Source organism: Chrysoperla carnea, chromosome 3 (assembly GCF_905475395.1).
Source record: "Chrysoperla carnea chromosome 3, inChrCarn1.1, whole genome shotgun sequence".
Taxonomy (NCBI): domain Eukaryota; kingdom Metazoa; phylum Arthropoda; class Insecta; order Neuroptera; family Chrysopidae; genus Chrysoperla; species Chrysoperla carnea.
In genome coordinates, this window is record NC_058339.1 from 36,958,429 (window position 1) to 36,976,987 (window position 18,559).

The following is an 18,559-nucleotide window of genomic DNA, read 5'->3' on the forward strand; positions in this document are numbered from 1 at the left end:
CCAATAAACTATCTCTCTCATATTCATTCTTCACCGACTTCGGTCTTATCCTCAAACTTAAGAAATATTTTTTAAACGTGATCTAGCAGCTTTTTCCACCACGGATTTTGAGTTTAACTGCGACATAAATTCACTTATGTCGTTTTTTTATCAGGTAAACAAGGTTTTTTTCAACAATTAATTAAAGATTGTATGTTCTTATTTAGTGTTTTAGACACATTTGATGTATTACCAGTAGATCAAATGATAATTAAATCTGGATATCCAGGTATGTCTGTCTCCAGATCCATATAAAGTACGATTCATAAAAAGATAAATATAATAATAATTTTTATAGAAATTCATGTACACCAAAATATTTTAATAATAATAAATCTACTAAATATAATAATTATTTTATTTATAAATCAAAAAATGTTCAAAATTTTTTTTCATTAATTTGTTCCCTTTTTAAATGTTCATATTACCATGATTTTTTTCCTAATTATGTACAATTATGTAATATGAAATTGTAAACAGTTTTATACGTCACGAGATTCTATAGCAGAGGTGGCGAGCCTTTATCATATGAAAATTTTCGGTAAGATCACTCTCGTTCGTTCGTAATAGAAAAACTTCATAGTGAACTTTGTGATCAGCGGTGTGCCCAAAATAATGTATCGCGTGCCATTGGTTCGCCACCCCTCTTCTATAGCATTCATTTGTTTTTGTTTTTAAAAGATATTTTTTGTTCATTATATCAAATGACTTAAAATCTAACTCCAAATTTTGAAAAATTTGATGTGGACACCACTTATGTTTTTGAAATGCAAAATAAAAAAATTGTAACAGAACATTGAAAATATCTTTGTAAATTTTAATTTCATTTGAGTTCTATTGTAGGAGAGAAGTTGTTAAAACTGACGAAATTTAAAGCAAAATTTGTTGCATTGGATTTAAATTTTAGTCATTTGAGATATGCGTTTCTTTGCTCTTCCTAGGAAATAATAAATAAATAAGAATTTTTAACAATGACAACAATAACAAAATTAATTAATTTTAAAACATTTTTTTGTAAATAGAAAATCACCTAATAATTAAAAACACAACATAAAAATGTCAGGTCTTACAATAGCTGTACAAAAATATTATAGTGCTTACCCACAAGTTTATTTATAAATCACAAAACGATATTTAATTAAAATTAAAATTTATTTTGTGGGTCAGTTCATTATAAAAGGGGTCCCGTAATGACCGTAGCCGGGCAATACAGTGATGTAGAGAATAAAGGAGATGTGATGAATTTATATAAATAATTGCATAAGTAGTTGTAGCTTTAAAAAAATTCATCTCTTGCTTCGAATCCAATCATTACGAGACGTTCTATATATTAAGTAGTGGAATATAAAGAAGTAGTGTAAAATTGCAAAAGGGTATGATCCTATACACAATGACCCATTTTGATCTTCGTTGGATATTAAGATCCACCTAATTAGATTTAGTCCGACGTAACTCATACTGGATCATAGTGAATATGGTAATTGCACACTTAAAAATTTTAAAATATTTAAATAAACGAAAACAACGATAAGCAATCAGTCCTTTAACGAATATGGTATGAAACCATTTATCTAAAAAAAAAGTATATAATATTAAACCTAACGATGAAATGAATAATGAATAATAAGATCACACTAAACTATGAGAGATTTTACAAAATTTAGTACATTCAAAGGCATAAAGAAACGTGAGAAAGATTTATTGTACAAACTTTGATTTTTAATATACAGTGGAATCGTTGGTATTACTCCAATTAAACATCGTTTAAAAATCATGTCGTAAAGAAAAAAGTTGAATCAAGAGAGGAGTACGAAATGTGAGTCCTTTTATTTTCGTAAAAATGTTGAGGCTTAAAGATATAATCTATATTTTTTCAACAATTCATAAGATTTACTATTCTCCAACAAGTTATCCAATAAATGGCTTCCTTCAAATCGTAAGAACAGTTTCTTTTTCTAAAATTCACAGCCATTATACTCGTTCCAAATTACTTGTAAAGTATTTTGATTTTCATTTATTTGAACTTATTCATTACGATATCAGATACTTTGAAATAAAGAAATATTGAAAATGCAAAATTTGAAATAGAATTTCAAATGCAAAATACTAATAATGGATCCAATCAAATTCACATCGTTCCACCGTATATAAAGAATTTAAGATAAATTTTTTACACATTTTAGCACACGTAAGTAAATTTACTGTCTTTTAAAAATTACACATAAAAGTTAATGTACAATACTATTTTATAAACATTTATTACCATAGAATATTAGAACTGTCTCAAGAATAAAAAGAAGCATATCGGTTAGTTTTAGAAAAAGTTTTAATGAAAGAAGTCATCTTATATAGATACAAATAATTTCTAGATTCTTAAAAATCATTTTCCCTTGTACACATAGGAGGATATTTTGTGACAGGAAATAATATTTTTTATCTTATAAATCCAAATTCGTGTCCTATTAAGGTGTCTTATGCACCACGCATATTAAATTGTAGGGATTCGTTCCAACGACAATGAATAATCGAGAAAATAAAATCATAGATGGCATTTTTCAAGGATCAAAAATGCTTATAATCGTCCAAAATATAAAATCCAATAGTTTTTTTTTTTAAATATTAAAACAAAAGGATGCGGTGTCCGGAAATAGGAAATTTCTTTCCAACTTCAGTTCGCAATATTATGATTTTGTTGAGTACACCTACACTCAGATACATATTTTCCACCGGTTCCTATAAAAATTTAATGGAGCGGAGTTGATTCCTCAGTCAAATGTTTTATTTCCTCGATTATAAGCCATAAAAACGACAATTCTTTACTTTACAAAGTAAACTGGAGTAAAACTTCTCTTGTATGAAAGAATTCCAACAATTTGGTACACTGACTGCTTCTTTTCTGGGCTAGATACCGATTTAACACGATTGAATGATACCAGTCTGTTCTAATGTATTTAATAAAATGCAACGTTGAATTCATGATTATTTTAAAATAGTTATAGCCCAGAATCAAACGTAGATATCCAATTAATACGTGTACACTTTGGTGGGTTTAATTAATGTTTTCACTCTTAAAGCCTTTTTTTATTCTTGATTTAGCTATAATATTTTAAGTTTATTAAAATTCGAATATTTTTAAAAAGTAGTAAAATTATTTTTAGAACCATTTTGAAAATATTTTTTAAAGTACAAATTAAAAAAGATTTAAAAAAAGTTTGTTTTTTTACACCGAATACAAATAACTTTCAAGTTTAGTTTTAGGTGATGGTCGCGTAAATGGTGAAAACCATCCTAGTGAAAAACGACCAAATACAGATTGTATACTTTTCCAACGTGATTTTTTCACCCATCTTGCTTCCTCTTTTTTTAATTGTTCAATACCAGTTTCATCATTCCATATTGCTTGTAATTGTGTACCTAACATTACTGCTGTGAATATTGCAAATAATAATGCTTCAAATACCAAAAATAAGAGTAACACAACTGTTGCAGGTGGTGAATATGTTGTACATTCTTTCCATTCATGTTTGATGCACATGATAAATTGATTTACGGATAAAAATAATGCATGAATTGATATTGTTGCAATGTAAAACTGTAAAGGAAACACGTTTTAGTAAACTTTATTCGAAATTTATGGGAATATTTATGAAAATTTAAATAGAAAGGTATCTCATGTTTCTTTAAAGCTATTTTTGGCTGAATTATATCCATCATTATCCGTGAGTTCTCTCAAACAACAGAGTCTGGAGTGATGAATGAAAAAGATATTATGTCGTTTTGATAAAAGTGGCACAGTATCGATCTAGTTCCCAGGAGTCAGTTGACTACCATGTAAAATATAACGAAAATAATACTACTTTTCGATTCCTCGCTCAATTTTCGAGATATTGACACGTAAGCAAATTAGTGGCATAGATTGTGCTAATTTTGTCGCTGTGAGTTTAAAGTATTTTGGGTTGAATTAATCTTGATTTAAAGGGTTTTGATACTCGTTTGGGTCGACTTAATACCTTTGAAAAATTCACATTAAAATTATACTACTAATAAGCAAAATTATGTAAGTGCGTATTTCTTCAGGGTACTATCAATTTTAGTCTTTATTTTCGCTTTAATTTAATCTGTTTGGAAAAACCTCAACATCACGGAAATCTTAATCGTATCAAATTTCTACTTACCGTGAAAAGAACGAAATATTTTTGATTGTTTTCGCCCACACAATTATTCACCCAAGGACAGTGATGGTCCATTTTACGTATACAACTGTAAAAAATAATTTGTGTTAAAAAACTGTAATCGAGCCATTGTTATGTTATTGTTATGTAATGTAAATAAAACTACGCAGTTTTTATCAAGAGTCTAATTTAAACGAAATTAATGTAAATAAAACTACGCAGTTTTTATCAAGAGTCTAATTTAAACGAAATTCTTATGTGTAATTTTCGAAGAATTCGTGTTTGTATAAATTTCACACCGTACACCTTCTTCTCAAGATCCTTTAAAAAATGGGATACTCACCGCTGGCAAACTGAGCAATGATGAGCTCTTTCCGGTTTGATACTACAACATTTCTGACATTTAAATATCACTTGACCCTTCTTAAAGCCCATTTGTTGAATCATATCTTTTGTAGCATTGCCTTTCGGTACAGCCCCCTTAAAAAAATAAACTATTAGTGATAACGAACTTAAAAAAAATAGAAACTATGTAAAATAATATGTACCGGATCTGTACACATGGTACGTATATGTGAAGCAATCGCCAAGAATGAGCCCATATTAAAAATGATCATATTAACGATGCTATAAATGGGATATGGGCTCGGTAAAAGCATTACACACATAACAACAAACTCTGCATACATAATAAGGAACCATGTTAATATTACACAAATTATACCACATATATCACGAATACACCACAATCGACCTGCACAGCAACGATTATGCAGGTCGACTTCATGCCGAAATGCTTGATATTCATATTCCTCGTAATCCATTTCTATTGTAGAATTAACATAACCCTCTTTTTTTTACTTAAACATAACAGTCTTCTCATTTCTCAATGTTAAGATATTTTTATTTAACATTCATTGCTTTTACTTAAACTTAACATTATCTTTCGTTAACATTTTCGAATTATCTTTAAAAAAATATTTTGAAAGGTGTGTCGGTCAATTGTATAGTTTTGTTTTGACAGTCATTGACATCTTCACAGAAATTGATTTACTTTGAAATATCACCAACAGGGTTTGTAAACTAGCATATATTCTTATTTCTTTCTATCACATTTACATTTTACGTTTACAAAAGAGAAAGTAAACTATAATTTCTTTTACAACATACAACTTGCCTACAACGTGGAGTTGTAGAAAGAAATTATGCAGATGACTTTTCAGTATTTTAGAATTATTTAAATTTTTTAACATATCGTAAACATGGCAGTGAGTATTTTTTAATAAATTATCTAATTTGTATTTATATTTATTGTTTTTATTTTATGTTTTAGCCACAACAAAAAGGAAAAGTTGGTACTAAAGGTGCTAAGCAAATTGTTGCCGAAAATATATCCACTTTAAACTATTATCGAAATATGGCTTTAGGAGCAAACACTATTAATTTGATTGGATTATGTATATTTTCGAATATATTTACATGGTCTGCAATTGTAAGTTTTGACTATTTTAGAGTTTACAAATTTTAAATAATCTTGAACACCCTAAATTTGATATCAAAAAGATATTCATTCATCAATTAATGTTTGAAATTTGTTTAAATGCTGTTAGATATTGCTTTCCTACATTTTTAAGAAACACACAAGACTCTAAACTCAAACAGTGGGATACTAAAAATAATTTTGTACATATTTCAGTTACTTTTGATATTTTCATCCACTATTTACATCGCAGCTTTCCAATTTATGAAATATATAGCACGAACAACAATTGCAGAAAATGGTCAAATTTTGGATAGTGGTACTGACTTAAATATGGAAGGAGGCTTAGCAGAGTAAGTTTAATGAAATATAAACAGGGCGTTCTGTTATTGACTGCAGATCGTCATCCTGCAGAATAAGCTCATAACGACGAAGGAAAAAGTTATTTTCCACTTTTGGATATGAAGCCTACTTTGCGAGATAATTAACAAAATAAATTAATATATCTTTAGCGAATCATAGTTCAATAAAATTTTGAATGAAACCAATAAAACACTCCTTAAATAGAGGATGTGTTTTATCATAGTGGAAGGCGTCTCTAAATGTAAAATTATTACAAAAAAGCTCTATTTGGCTACTTATGTTATTATAAAAACTAACCCATTAAAACCTACACTGCTTTTCTTTGTAAATTAAGTGTTGTACGCAACCTATCGTGCGATATTACATACCGTAAGCATTAATTTAGCAAAACGGACCAGTCCGTTTTGCTAAATTTATGCTTAGATACATATCTTCGAGACAAACCAAAGTATGTATGTTGTGTGTTGACGTTATAAAGTGAGACAATGTTTAAGATTTTGTGTTCTGTATTACACAATTTATTCCCCCAATATATTATATTGGTGAATCATATTTTTGTTTTCTTTATAAATAATAACAACAAAATATTTTTTTTAGTATTCACTACCTAACGCAATCAATTTACAATCAATTATTGTTTTATGATAGTCCACTCTATATTCTAAATTGACACCTACTAATTTAATGAATTTGATAGGTCTGTGAATCCATAAATCTTTCTATTTTCCCATAGTTACATCTTCCGCCTCAGGCCTCAAATGGAAATTTGGTATAGAGCTTTTCCATTTGTCTTGATAAGCTTAATTTAGTGGTACAATTTTCTGCTATGAATAACAGAACACCCTGTATACAGTGTAAGGATTGTGGAAGAGATAATCCATAATACAGAGGCATTCACAATAAATTTCCACCATAAGAAAACTCCTGTTTATGTTACACCTCATAAATTTTGTGATATCTTCTTTTAGTTGGGATTTTCTTAGATTATCAATTCTTTTCTTTTGCACGTTTAAAAGTGATAAATTTTCATTTTACAATCCAAAACTTATAGGGCATGTAGACTTAAAAGAGTAGGTAAACATGAAATATTAATTTTAAATCGGGAATTAGTACCTCTTTCTTGAATAGTGACTTGAACTGTCAGCTAATTCTAATAATAAAATGTTCAAAAATTCCTACCATCTCCCTATCCTCTACGTAGGAACCCCGTAAATGCATTTAAATAGTACATAATATGCTCAAAGAAAAAACTACTAAACCGATTTTATTTTATCAATCGCAAATAAAAATGGTATGAATTGCTCTTGTCATGAATGCCACAATTCGTAAAGAAAAATTAACTGCAACTAAATAAGATTATTTTTTGTAGGCACGTGAAAGATTTAATAATATTAACAGCTGGCTGTCAATTATTAGCATTAATATCAAATTACTTTTGGCTATTATGGCTTCTTGCACCAATACGTGGTTTTTGGTTACTATGGGTGAATTTATTATCACCATATTTCTTCCAACAAGCACCACCAAACGAAGAAGAGAAAAATGAAAAGAAACAAAAGAAATTAGAACGTAAAATGAGACGAATGCGTTAAAAATGTATGACTGAAACGTTTTGTTCATCCTTTTTTTTTGTTATTTATTTATTTTTGTTTTGGCTGGTCACGTAATTTAATAGATATTGGTTTATAATTTTTGTTTTTAGTTTGAATATTACACATTGAGCGTATAATTTGAAAGACAAATTTATATACACAGTTTTTGATTTGACCCATTATTTTGCATATTTTTGGAAAAAATCAGTTTATTAGTGTGACTCTTAATTAATTTATTACTTATATTTCCAAAATTATTGGCAGCATTGTTTTTGTTAAATCTATAAAAATATCTACGGAATATTAGAACAGCAGAATAATTTTTGACTGGTGAATTTTCGAAAAAAGTATTTTACAAACCAACCTTGTCTCTTTCTATGATAAGAATGTCAACGTAAAAACTTTCCATGAAAGAATAATTAGAATTTTGATTTAATTTCAGCCAAATCTATTGAATTCTCAAAACATTTTAGAACAAATGTTGTTGGATTTTTTATGACGAACAACTTTTTAATTTAAACTTTTCCTCTTTCTCCCCTAACAGTAAAATTTTAGAATCTACATTTCAATGTTTAAGAAAGTTAAGGCCATCTTCAACTTCAGAATTTATTCAACTTTTTTTTTCCTAAAATCATCATTTTAGTAGCTTGATTGCTGTTTCGGAATTTTTAACACCCGATATACTAAGTTATCGGGCTAAGTTATTGCACAACTTTTCGAATTTCCCAAAATTCGAAATAATTTACGAATAAATAACGGCAAATTCTTAGTATGGTAAAGTTGGAAAATTCGAAAAATGGTTCGCTAACTTAATATAAGTTATAAAATTGATGTTATTCACTCTTTTAATGTGCAATTTTTAACTATTCCAAAGTTTTTTGAAATTATTAGACTATTATTAATCATATTTGAAAAGAACTATCGCAAATATGTTTATGCAAAGAAAATTGTAGCAAGCGGTATTCATTTTTCTGCAAAATATGTTCAAAATGATCTGTGTTTGGTCGTTATTTTAATTCTTTTATCGTCTTCATCGACTAAGTGTTGGATTTCCTGAGGTTAGATGTTCGAAAATTTTAATATTTTATTATGTCTTATCTTGATATTAAGATTGGTTTTCAAAATTGGAAAATATAATAGCAAATATTATAAATTAATCTGTTAAAAAATTATCTAATACAGTTTTTTTGTCCTTTTTACTAACATAATTATCTTTGCATTTTTATCTAATTTTAGAAATCTATTATTAGAAAGATCACCCTCTGTGTTATGATCCAATTTAATCATGCAAAATATGCTTATGAGTGAAGTAAAACACTGTTTTATTTATCCCCAATGGAGAACACTCTGATATAAATTTGTCTAACAAAATTATTACATAATGTCAATAAAAAAAAACCTTCACTTTTCATGTATCGAGTAGTTAGAGTTAGATATTTTTATGTTGTTGTGTAGTTAATTGAATGTTTTTAATTATCCATCATTATCCATGATTGATTAATGGTTATTAAATTAGTCTAAGAGTTGCTGAACAATTTATTCAAGATATTTTTTTGCCAATTCAAGATAATATACGGAAGAATTACGAGCAGGGTGAATGGCAAAATTTAATGAAATTTACATCTTTTTACAACACTCAGAATGGACAAAATAGCTCATTTTATAAAAAAACCTTGCTGATCTTATTTTACTTAATTTATTATACCCCTCAGTGGGCTCAACAAGTTAACTTACTATAATTGAAAATATAACAAAATTTTTCGTGCAGGAGCTTAAAATTACCACTTGTTGAGAAATTATACAAATTCAATATTCTAATTTACGAAGACGTTTCTTACTAAAAGTTCAGATGATAAAGTGTAGTAAAATTTATAGTTCAAAAATTCTTAGTAAAAATTACATTTTTACTAATATTAATTGAGAAATTACAAAAAATGTGTTTCACCACCCCAATTAACCCCTATTTGCACGCTCCAATATTGCCCATTAATGAACTGAGCTTTTCTAATATTAAAAGCAATATATCACACTTTGTTCAGATCGAACGAAAATTGCAGTTATTAGAGCGCAGACCCAGATATTTAAAGAATTCTTCGCAAAATTACGTCATCGTAACAAAACTAATAAATCTTTTTTTTTTCGTGAAGAGGAAAAGATGGCTCTGGTATTTCTCAGTGGCAGTCCTAGGTTGATGAGAATGGTGTCCTTGCACCAGGTGCTCTTTAAAAGAGACGTTAAAATAACAAAGAATGATCAGAACTTGAAACATTTATGAGTCTATGAAAAAAATTTTTTTTTAATTCACAATTTCGATACATCTGAAACTAAGATTCTAATGAGCTTAATAACCAATAAATCATTTTATTTTGTGAGACAAGGCCTGATAATGCTATGACCGTCCCTGATTTCACCGTTTATAATATCTTTAAATCCGTTTAAAATATTTAGAATAAATCGTTTATAACCTGGATTGCCAGTAGAGACAAGCTTTTTTATGCCGTTGGGACACGGAAACTCAAATCTTTTTATTACAAATCAAACCTTATTCCGAATCAAATCTGATTATATAATTTATTTATTTATCATTTTTAGTCACCTTTTAATTGTCCTAAATTTTAAACTATCAGTCTAGCCTCAAATAAACTATATTCCTTTGGCGGTAAATTTTTTTAACGCAAAGTTTAAATTTTTGAATTTCTATTTTTGTATCCAATTATACGAGGAAATCTAGAGTACGAGCTGGATACAGAAGATATACGAAATTATTCTGGTTTTGTATTCAATTATTCCATCTGGCAGTTATAACTCCCTGTTATATAACTCTCATTCTATAATTGTATGCATGTTTTTTTGTCATTAACAATACTTCTATAATCTAAATCAGGCATGGGCGAGTCATTTTAAGTCGAAGTCACCATTGTTATAACTTTATTGTATGCAATTGACTTTATTGTGTGACTCTTTATCCAAGCTCATAGAGGAGGAAGTGAGACGGGTATACGACTTTTCTACCTATCTCAGTTTTTCTAATAGTAATGAGATAGGAAGAAAAAAAATGTTGTCTCTCTGTCTTACTCGTATTATTGGTTCACACTAGTTAGGTTGTCGCTGTCTTGCTCGTTATTTAGTTACAGAAACCTGAGGGACTTCTCTGAGTCACATTTGCCCATGCCTGATCTAAATAACATACTACAAGGTCTATAGAGGTAACAAGCAAATCAATTCATTGTGACTTTATATAATTATTAACACAAGTATTCAATAAAAAAAATGTTAAATGTTTTTAATTAAAACGAAATGAGAAAACTGTAAATATTTTTCACTGTACTGATGAAAATTTCTACCGATTTTTTGGTAGTTTTTATAATATATTAAATTGTATATTCATAAAATAATATGAATTATGTCCATTTTTTATTATAAAACAATTTATATGATTGTAAATATATGTTTAAATAAAATTCCTATACTTTTTATTGTGATAAATTTCTTTTCTTTCTTATAAATTTACAGGAATTGCACAATAAGCATAAAACCACAACTGATTGAACTCGTCAACCTAACTAAACAAACTTATTGTAATCGGGTAATCCCCGATTTAAATGGTCTTAACTACAACGAAGTAGGAAATATATAAGGTAGGTAAGGATGGGAAAAGCGCATTTATTTAAAGCTGGTGGCGGGTCCTTGCGCAGGAGTCGTCCAAGGAAGGGTTCTAATTTTTGTTTATCGTGTAGGGTCAGAACAATAAAAACAAGAAACTTTTTTTTCGAGTAAGAGAACATTTCATTATGTTAAAATGTGATATTCAGTCACTATTTTCCTATAACTTAATTCTGCGAAGTATAGAAACACCTCGATGTATATTGAGCGAGGTAAGACTTTTTAACAGTTCTTCAGGCATTGTTGACCTAAGGTGTGTTTTTAGACGACAAAAAGTTGAAAAAGAGAAATGTATCTTCATTGCAAATATACTCGAGTGCTTCGAGTTAATTTTTGACGTCCTGCCTGACAATGAGTTTTCGCCAAAGTTTAACCTTGTGGACACAGAATGTCATCGAAATCATCGTGCAAAATGGAAGAATGTGGTTCAAAAAGTTGAGCGCAAGAAAATTTTTATGTTGCTGGAAGAGCGAAATTTAGTAAAATATTACGATGATTCAAAAATCGATCTTATAAATGTGTCAGAACCAAATGGATGTACGGTATGTACGGATACTTACATTTTTGTTTTCAATAATTTCAATGCATGGTTTTTTACAGAAAAAGGGGGGAATATCCATGGCCTACAGTCTAAAGATCAATAAATGCAAATAAATGTCGAAAAAGCTTGAACAGCTGACTAGCCAGTGGAATGCGTTTCATAAATATTTGCATTTACAGAACTATTTTGTTAGTTCAGAACTCTTAACGTCAATGGTTCTTATGGTTGAAATTCTCAACGTATTTATTTGAACGTATCTATTGTATGCTGATTTTTTTTTTTATAAATATGACGTATCAGTTTTTTAGGAAGCTGATAGATATCTCGAGAACCAGTGTTCCATTTGATGAATGTAAATAACTAGTAATTAAAACTCAAATTTTTTTTGTTAACCGCATTTATAGCAGTTGTTGCTCGTAGGCGGGTTGGTGAATAAAATAAAATAATGAATCATTTTAAAACAAGTAAAACAAACAATTGACTGAGTTAATTGTTGAAATACCATGTATAGACAATGTTTATTACGTAATCTTAGATAGCCCCATACATACATGTTTCAAGCAAAAGTCTGTTATATGTCTAACGGTTTACAAGACCCAATTGACTTATGTTGCTCATTTACAAACTCAAACTCATTTTTTACGTCCTAAGCACGCACGCTTTAAAAATTTCAGCTTGATATCTCTTTTCGTTTTTGAGTTATCACAGACGGACAAACAGACAACTGGAAATGGACTAATTAGGAGATTTTATGAACACCTATAGTAAAATTTTGTTTGTAGGATCAATATTTTTAAGCGTTACAAACTAAACAGACTAAACTTAGTATACCTTGATATATTTCATATATACATGTATAATAGAGGAACATTGGAAATTAAAAGTTTTGCCATATCTACTTTTTGTTCGACTTACCTTGATAATTATTGTAAATATTATAATTAAAATATTTGTTTATGTCAGCAACTTCAAAAAAATGCATATAAAAACAATTATTAAAAAATCAGAAAACCCGAGTTAAATATAAACTGAAAAGAAAACAACAATTACAGCAGTTTACATAGCGACTTTAACAGTCCTGACAAATTAAAATCTACACCGGCTCGAATTTTCACAATAATGGGTCCCGACTGTTAAAGTCGCTATGTAAACTGCTGTACTTGTTTTTTCTTTTCTGATTCGGGTTTTTTGATTTTTTAAATAATTTTTTATTTATTTTACCCTTTTTAGTTAGGATTTTCAAATACCTATTCAATGATACCTCATTTACCATAGTTTGTCGACTTTCATTTTCATTCTATGGTATGTATGTTTGGTCTTTTGAGGCGCTCTAGAGACCGAACGCCTGAAGCGATTTTAATGATTATTACGTTAATCGATTTGTCTATCTACTAGCTATTCAATGATACCCTACTTGACAAAGTTCGCCGAAATTGATTTTTTTCTTTTTTACAATATGGCGTCTGGTAGTCGCCACATTGGATTTTCTAAGACAAATCGATTGACGTAAGAATCATCAAAATCGACAGACGCGTTTGGTATCTAGTGTTTCACATAGGAACAGACATAGACTGAAAAACACATTACCACTCCTTTGCTTTACTCAGTTGGGTAATTAGTGTAATTTTTATATGAAAACACAACAGCATGAACTCATTTTGCATTATAATCGGTTAAATAAAGGTGATCCAATTTCATTTTCCTGCTTGCAACTGTGTAAATTATAATGCTGTGAATACTTTCGCTTGTTTCAAACGTCAAATTGTTTTGTAAGAGCTGTGTATAGTCTTTTAAACGATTTTATCGTCCTTCACATTCGAAAATTAAAAACTAACTTTCTAAAAAAAATTCTAAATTAAAAAAAGTTATTAATTAATTATTCTAGCTATCTAGAGATAGAGAGAAAAAACAATACCAAGACCATAGTTATCTTGACTATTGTATCTTGATAGTCGTTTTGCATTATTAGTTTTAGTCTTGGTCTTAATATCAATTGGTATTGATCTTGCAAAAATATGTCTTGGCCTTGCAAAATAGAATTTTGGTCTTGCAGAGATGTGCCTTGGTCTTGGTCTTAGTTTTACAAAATAATCTCAGTCTTGGTCTCGGTCAATCGAGTCTTGTTTTTGATCTTGCATCAAGCATGTTTTCAACTTTTAAGTATAAGTAAGTCTTGTAGGTATTATTTCAGAATTTTTGTAGTTTTAGTTTTAATAATAATTATACAAAGTTTAACAATTATTTACTTATATATTATCTATAAAATAGAACGAGAATAGATATAATCAGCAGGGCCGGATTTAAATTTCTGCCGCCCTGGGGCACTTTAGAAAATGCCGCCCTATGACTGAAATTTTATTTTAATAGTTTTGATATCTTATTTAAAAAAAATTAGAATAACTAATTAATTGCAGAAAATTTATTATGTATTACATATTATTATTACTGTTCTTTTAAATTAAAATTAATTAGTATTATTTGATAATTCTCCAATTTTAGGAAAATTCATTGATCAATTAAAGTTTCTGTTATCAAAAAGACATACATAATTTGAAAATATTTTTAATTCTTCAAAAAAACTATATTAATTTATCAATTCCAGAAAATAAAAATATCAAATTTTATTTTTGCAAACCTTTATGGAAATAAGTAAACTATTTTAATAGTTTTCACTTAAATTTCCTATATTATAATATACAAAATTTTGATTTGATACATAATGCATAAATTATATTTCTTGAAAAATAAAATGTTTATTTAAAAGAATTAGTTAATTATATATTGTATAGAAAATATTTTCTCACATTCCAAATTTTGCCGCCCTAGAAAATTTGCCGCCCTGGGCACTAGCCCCGACTGCCCCTAGTGTAAATCCACCACTGATAATCAGAGTCTTTCACCCAAACTGTGTTATATCGAAAGTTAGAAGATTGGTTGTTTTTTCTTTATTTCTCTGGTTTTAATTAAAATACGAAAGAAAATTTTATTTTATTTTGTTTTTTAACGCATTAAAGAAACGTAAATGTATTAGAATTTATATACGCATATTGTTATTGGTTATTTTGTGTCATTGTAAATAAATGTTTTGAAGAAAAATTATTGGAAATAATAAAAAAAATTATTTGCAAAAATATTTTAATGCATTGTAATGTATCGTAATTTGTAATGTAAGAATTTACTTATAAAATTCTTAAAATATTTGCTTAGAAATATTATATTTTTTTATTTTTATCGCTCTAAGGTTGTACTATCGGTAATTATAGACTTTGTATTCAGAATTTAATGAAACTTGGCATAGTTCTCCATTATTATATCATAATTACCCAGTTAAATTTTTAGGGGCCTTCAGAGAACTGAAAATCTGAACGTCCAGTTTTGTGAAATAAAATAAAATCTGTGATTTCCCATGAGTATCAATGTTAAAATATCTTTTTCTCAGTTCTTTGAAGGCCCCTACAAATTTAACTGGTTAATTATGATATAATAATGGACAACTATGCCAAGTTTCATTAAATTCTGAATGCAAAGTCTATTACCGATAGTACTACCTTACAAAGAAATATAAATGTAAGAATTTATATACACATGTTATTAATTATTTTGTGTCATTGTAAATAAATTTTTTGAAGAAAAATTATTGGAAATACTTAATTAAAATATTATTTGAGAAATCATTTTAATGTAAGAATTTACTTATAAAGTTCTTTAAATATTTGTTTATAGAAATATTATATTTAGATTAAATTGCTTATTTTAGTGTAAAATATTCAGATTTATTAGAATATTGGAAAGTTAGAATTTATTTTATTGTAAAATTATTATTATATTTTTTAGAATATAGAATTATTTTCGACAATAAGTTTGGTAGAAGTCTTGTTACGAGTTTTAGTGTTACAAAAATAAGTCTTGGTATTGCAGAATTAGGTCTCGGTTTTTACAGAGTTGCGTCTTGATCTTGGTCTTGAATCTTGGTTGCTTGGTCTTGTTATTGGTCTTGTCGAAGTGATAAATATATTGTTTTTGGTTTAGTTCTTAAAAAATTGGCAAGACCAAGACCAACACTGCGCAAGACCGAAAATAATTTTGCTTATCATTGTTTGTCGATCAATCAATCAGTAAAAGTAAAAAGATTTTAGCTTAGATTATCTCAAGATTTACGCATGGATAAGTTGTTATGAAATGATTAAACTTAAATTACCTATAGAAAGTAAAAAATAATAATTTTGACGAAAACGAATTAAAAGTATAACATATTATGAAAATTGCATTGCGTGATTCATTTTTTTCCGGTATTTACCTATCATATCAGTTTTAATTCGCAATGGGTCCACAATAATTTAAGTATATCCGCATTGTCTTAAAATTAATTTTTGTATAAAAATTAATGAAAAAAAAAAATTATGATGCATTTTTTTAACTTCCTTTCTCTAAACTGATTCAATTACATAATTGGACAAGAGAAAAAAATGTAATTTAGAAATCAGTGAGCTGATCATAGATCATAGTTAGATAATGTATGATTTGTTTGATTTACCTATAAGTATATTTAATCATAATTGTTAAACAAATTTTTATTTTATATTTGTTAAGAACTAATTTACTGTAACAAATAATGTCGAAAAAAGGTCAAAAAGTTGTAATTCTATGGAACAATATAACTTTTGATGAGATACGGCTCAAAATTTTCATATGGGTGTGTAGAACAAAGTCATATTGATTGGAAAGTGTGTTCAGAATTTTACCCAAGCTAACTCTGCTGAAAAATCATGAAATTTGAGAAAACAGTTATTGGTTCTTATATTTTAGAGTATTCTAAGCATTTTTTTATAACGCTTATATCTCAAAAACGGTGACATGAGGGGAAAAGAGTTCAGATATTAAAATTGTTTATAATCATCCAAAATATGAGAAATAATAAGTTTCAAGTCAAATATTTGATCGCAATAACACAGTAATCTTTAATTTCGACAATTTCAAATTTTCATCAAAATTAGTTTTTTTTTTTCAATCACTTGTTTCACAAAAATGGTGATTTTTAGAAAAAAAATCACGGCATGAAAAATGCTTAGAATACCCCGAAGTAAGATCCAATTACTGTGTTTTCAAATTTCATGATTTTTCATCAGAATTAGTTTGGGCGAACTTCTAAGCGCGCTGTGCGCATAGAAAAGCATACATCCGAACATTTTGAGTCGGATCCCATAAAAAGTTATATTATTTCATGGAAGTGCAACCTGAAATGCTCCATTTCCTACAGTAATTAGGTACTAAACCATTAGAGAAATTTGATGATACAATTAATAAAATTTTAATTTACATGAAGTGTAAATTACATGCATTACATTATCTTTTAATTCTGTTAAAATATATTAACACAAGAAAACATTTGAACCATGACCATCTCTGTTGTTTTGAAATTCAAATAGAATTACACGTGAACTTTGATTTTATTTTCATTTTTTAGTTGTTAAATTTTTGTAGTTATTGCGTAGAGTTTATAAACAATTGATTTGCATTTATTTACAAATCGTACGCAATAAAATTTTTGTTGGTTAACCATGTCGGACGAAATTTAGTTTTATATTAATATTCAAAAAATGCATGCCGCACACACATAAACTTGATGTTTCTGATGCGGAAAATAAAGATTCAAGGCTATTTTAACAAATGCCGGAACATCTGCCAGGCAACCGGGGACCGTAGGTCTGAGTGGAGTGCCAGACATACAAAAAAAAACAATTTTTTTTTGCAACGATTAGGCACGTGGCTGTTGTTTTGAAAGAATGTTAAAATTGTAGTTAAAAACAGTTTGCCAAAACATCAGCCAGGTAACCGGGGACCGAGGATCTGAGTGGCGAGAAAAAATTTTCCCCGTTTTTGCAGTTTCGGTTCTACCCTCTATTGTTACCTCTCCTACTCTTCCAGTCTACATAAGTAAACCCCCTAAATAAGTAATACCATTTTTTTTTTAAATTTAAGCCTTTTTGAGGCATCTAAGGATGTTTTTGAAGTTGCTGTTCTTCAAAAAAATGATATTTTTTATTTCGGTGGAATTTTTAATTCGATATCAGTGACCCCAAAAACACCATTATACGTACGTCATTAAAAGTCTTTAATTGTTTTTTAATAAAAATATCTTAAATTTCGGGTGATTTTAACATATTGACGTTCTTAAAATGTTTTATGGTGTTTTATGTTTGAATTCTTTGTGAAATTCCAACACCATTTTTTATTTGAACGTTGGCTTAATCGAGATGATTTTTGGCTTCCTTTTTAACGAAAATCTGTTAAGCGGCTGATAATGGCAGCGCTAATCAGTGAGTACATATATATATGTATATATATTCTTTACGCAAGTTTACCTCAAAAATGCATTTCTTTCGGTGTATTTCTAATTCATTAAACGTTCGTTGTCTTACACCAAGGAACGTTTAAAATTTTCTTGAAAAAGTGAACACCTACCTTCGAAAGAACTTCTGAATTTTTTCTTCTTTGCCTCATCATTGAAAATGTAGGTATGCTATAACAGCTTAGAGTAATATAAAAGATAATTCGATTCTTTGGTAGGTAAATATTATTCATTATCTGTAGCTAACTTGAACTTTATTATATTTATACCTTGATCCACTTTTTACTTAAATTTTCTAGAACAAATATAAGATTTATTAGAATTACATATATCTCCCACTAAAACATATAGTTCTCTTGA

At 28.4% G+C, this 18,559-nt stretch overlaps 2 protein-coding genes and 1 long non-coding RNA gene across 3 annotated transcripts; 2 read left to right on the forward strand and 1 right to left on the reverse strand.

Moving 5' to 3' along the window:
* Positions 1-1,065: 1,065 nt before the first annotated feature.
* Positions 1,066-5,209, reverse strand: LOC123294540 (palmitoyltransferase ZDHHC3). Its single transcript, XM_044875601.1, has 4 exons — positions 4,760-5,209; positions 4,555-4,691; positions 4,215-4,299; positions 1,066-3,631 (listed from the first exon to the last, which is right to left on the reverse strand). Exons 1-4 carry the CDS (start codon positions 5,033-5,035, stop codon positions 3,260-3,262), a joined length of 870 nt encoding a protein of 289 aa, XP_044731536.1. The 5' UTR covers positions 5,036-5,209; the 3' UTR covers positions 1,066-3,259.
* Positions 5,210-5,378: 169 nt separating this feature from the next.
* LOC123295610 (transmembrane protein 208) lies at positions 5,379-7,873 on the forward strand. The gene is made up of 4 exons (XM_044877022.1): positions 5,379-5,479; positions 5,545-5,703; positions 5,908-6,044; positions 7,424-7,873. Exons 1-4 carry the CDS (start codon positions 5,474-5,476, stop codon positions 7,644-7,646), a joined length of 525 nt encoding a protein of 174 aa, XP_044732957.1. The 5' UTR covers positions 5,379-5,473; the 3' UTR covers positions 7,647-7,873.
* Positions 7,874-11,431: 3,558 nt separating this feature from the next.
* Positions 11,432-17,721, forward strand: LOC123295611. The gene is made up of 3 exons (XR_006535155.1): positions 11,432-11,489; positions 16,770-16,775; positions 17,710-17,721. It is a non-coding gene; the product is annotated as an uncharacterized LOC123295611 (long non-coding RNA).
* The last annotated feature ends 838 nt before the right edge of the window (positions 17,722-18,559 follow it).

What these genes read in the sequence shown, in the direction of transcription:
- LOC123294540 (XM_044875601.1), bottom strand. Translation starts at nt 5,035, where the DNA reads ATGGATTACGAGGAATATGAATATCAAGCATTTCGGCATGAAGTCGAC. An exon ending in GTACCATGTGTACAGATCCG is followed by an intron (nt 4,692 to 4,759) that starts GTACATATTATT and finishes TATTTTTTTAAG; the next exon opens with GGGGCTGTACCGAAAGGCAA. An exon ending in AATATTTCGTTCTTTTCACG is followed by an intron (nt 3,632 to 4,214) that starts GTAAGTAGAAAT and finishes TTTCCTTTACAG; the next exon opens with TTTTACATTGCAACAATATC.
- LOC123295610 (XM_044877022.1), top strand. An exon ending in TATTTACATGGTCTGCAATT is followed by an intron (nt 5,704 to 5,907) that starts GTAAGTTTTGAC and finishes TACATATTTCAG; the next exon opens with TTACTTTTGATATTTTCATC. An exon ending in ATGGAAGGAGGCTTAGCAGA is followed by an intron (nt 6,045 to 7,423) that starts GTAAGTTTAATG and finishes TATTTTTTGTAG; the next exon opens with GCACGTGAAAGATTTAATAA.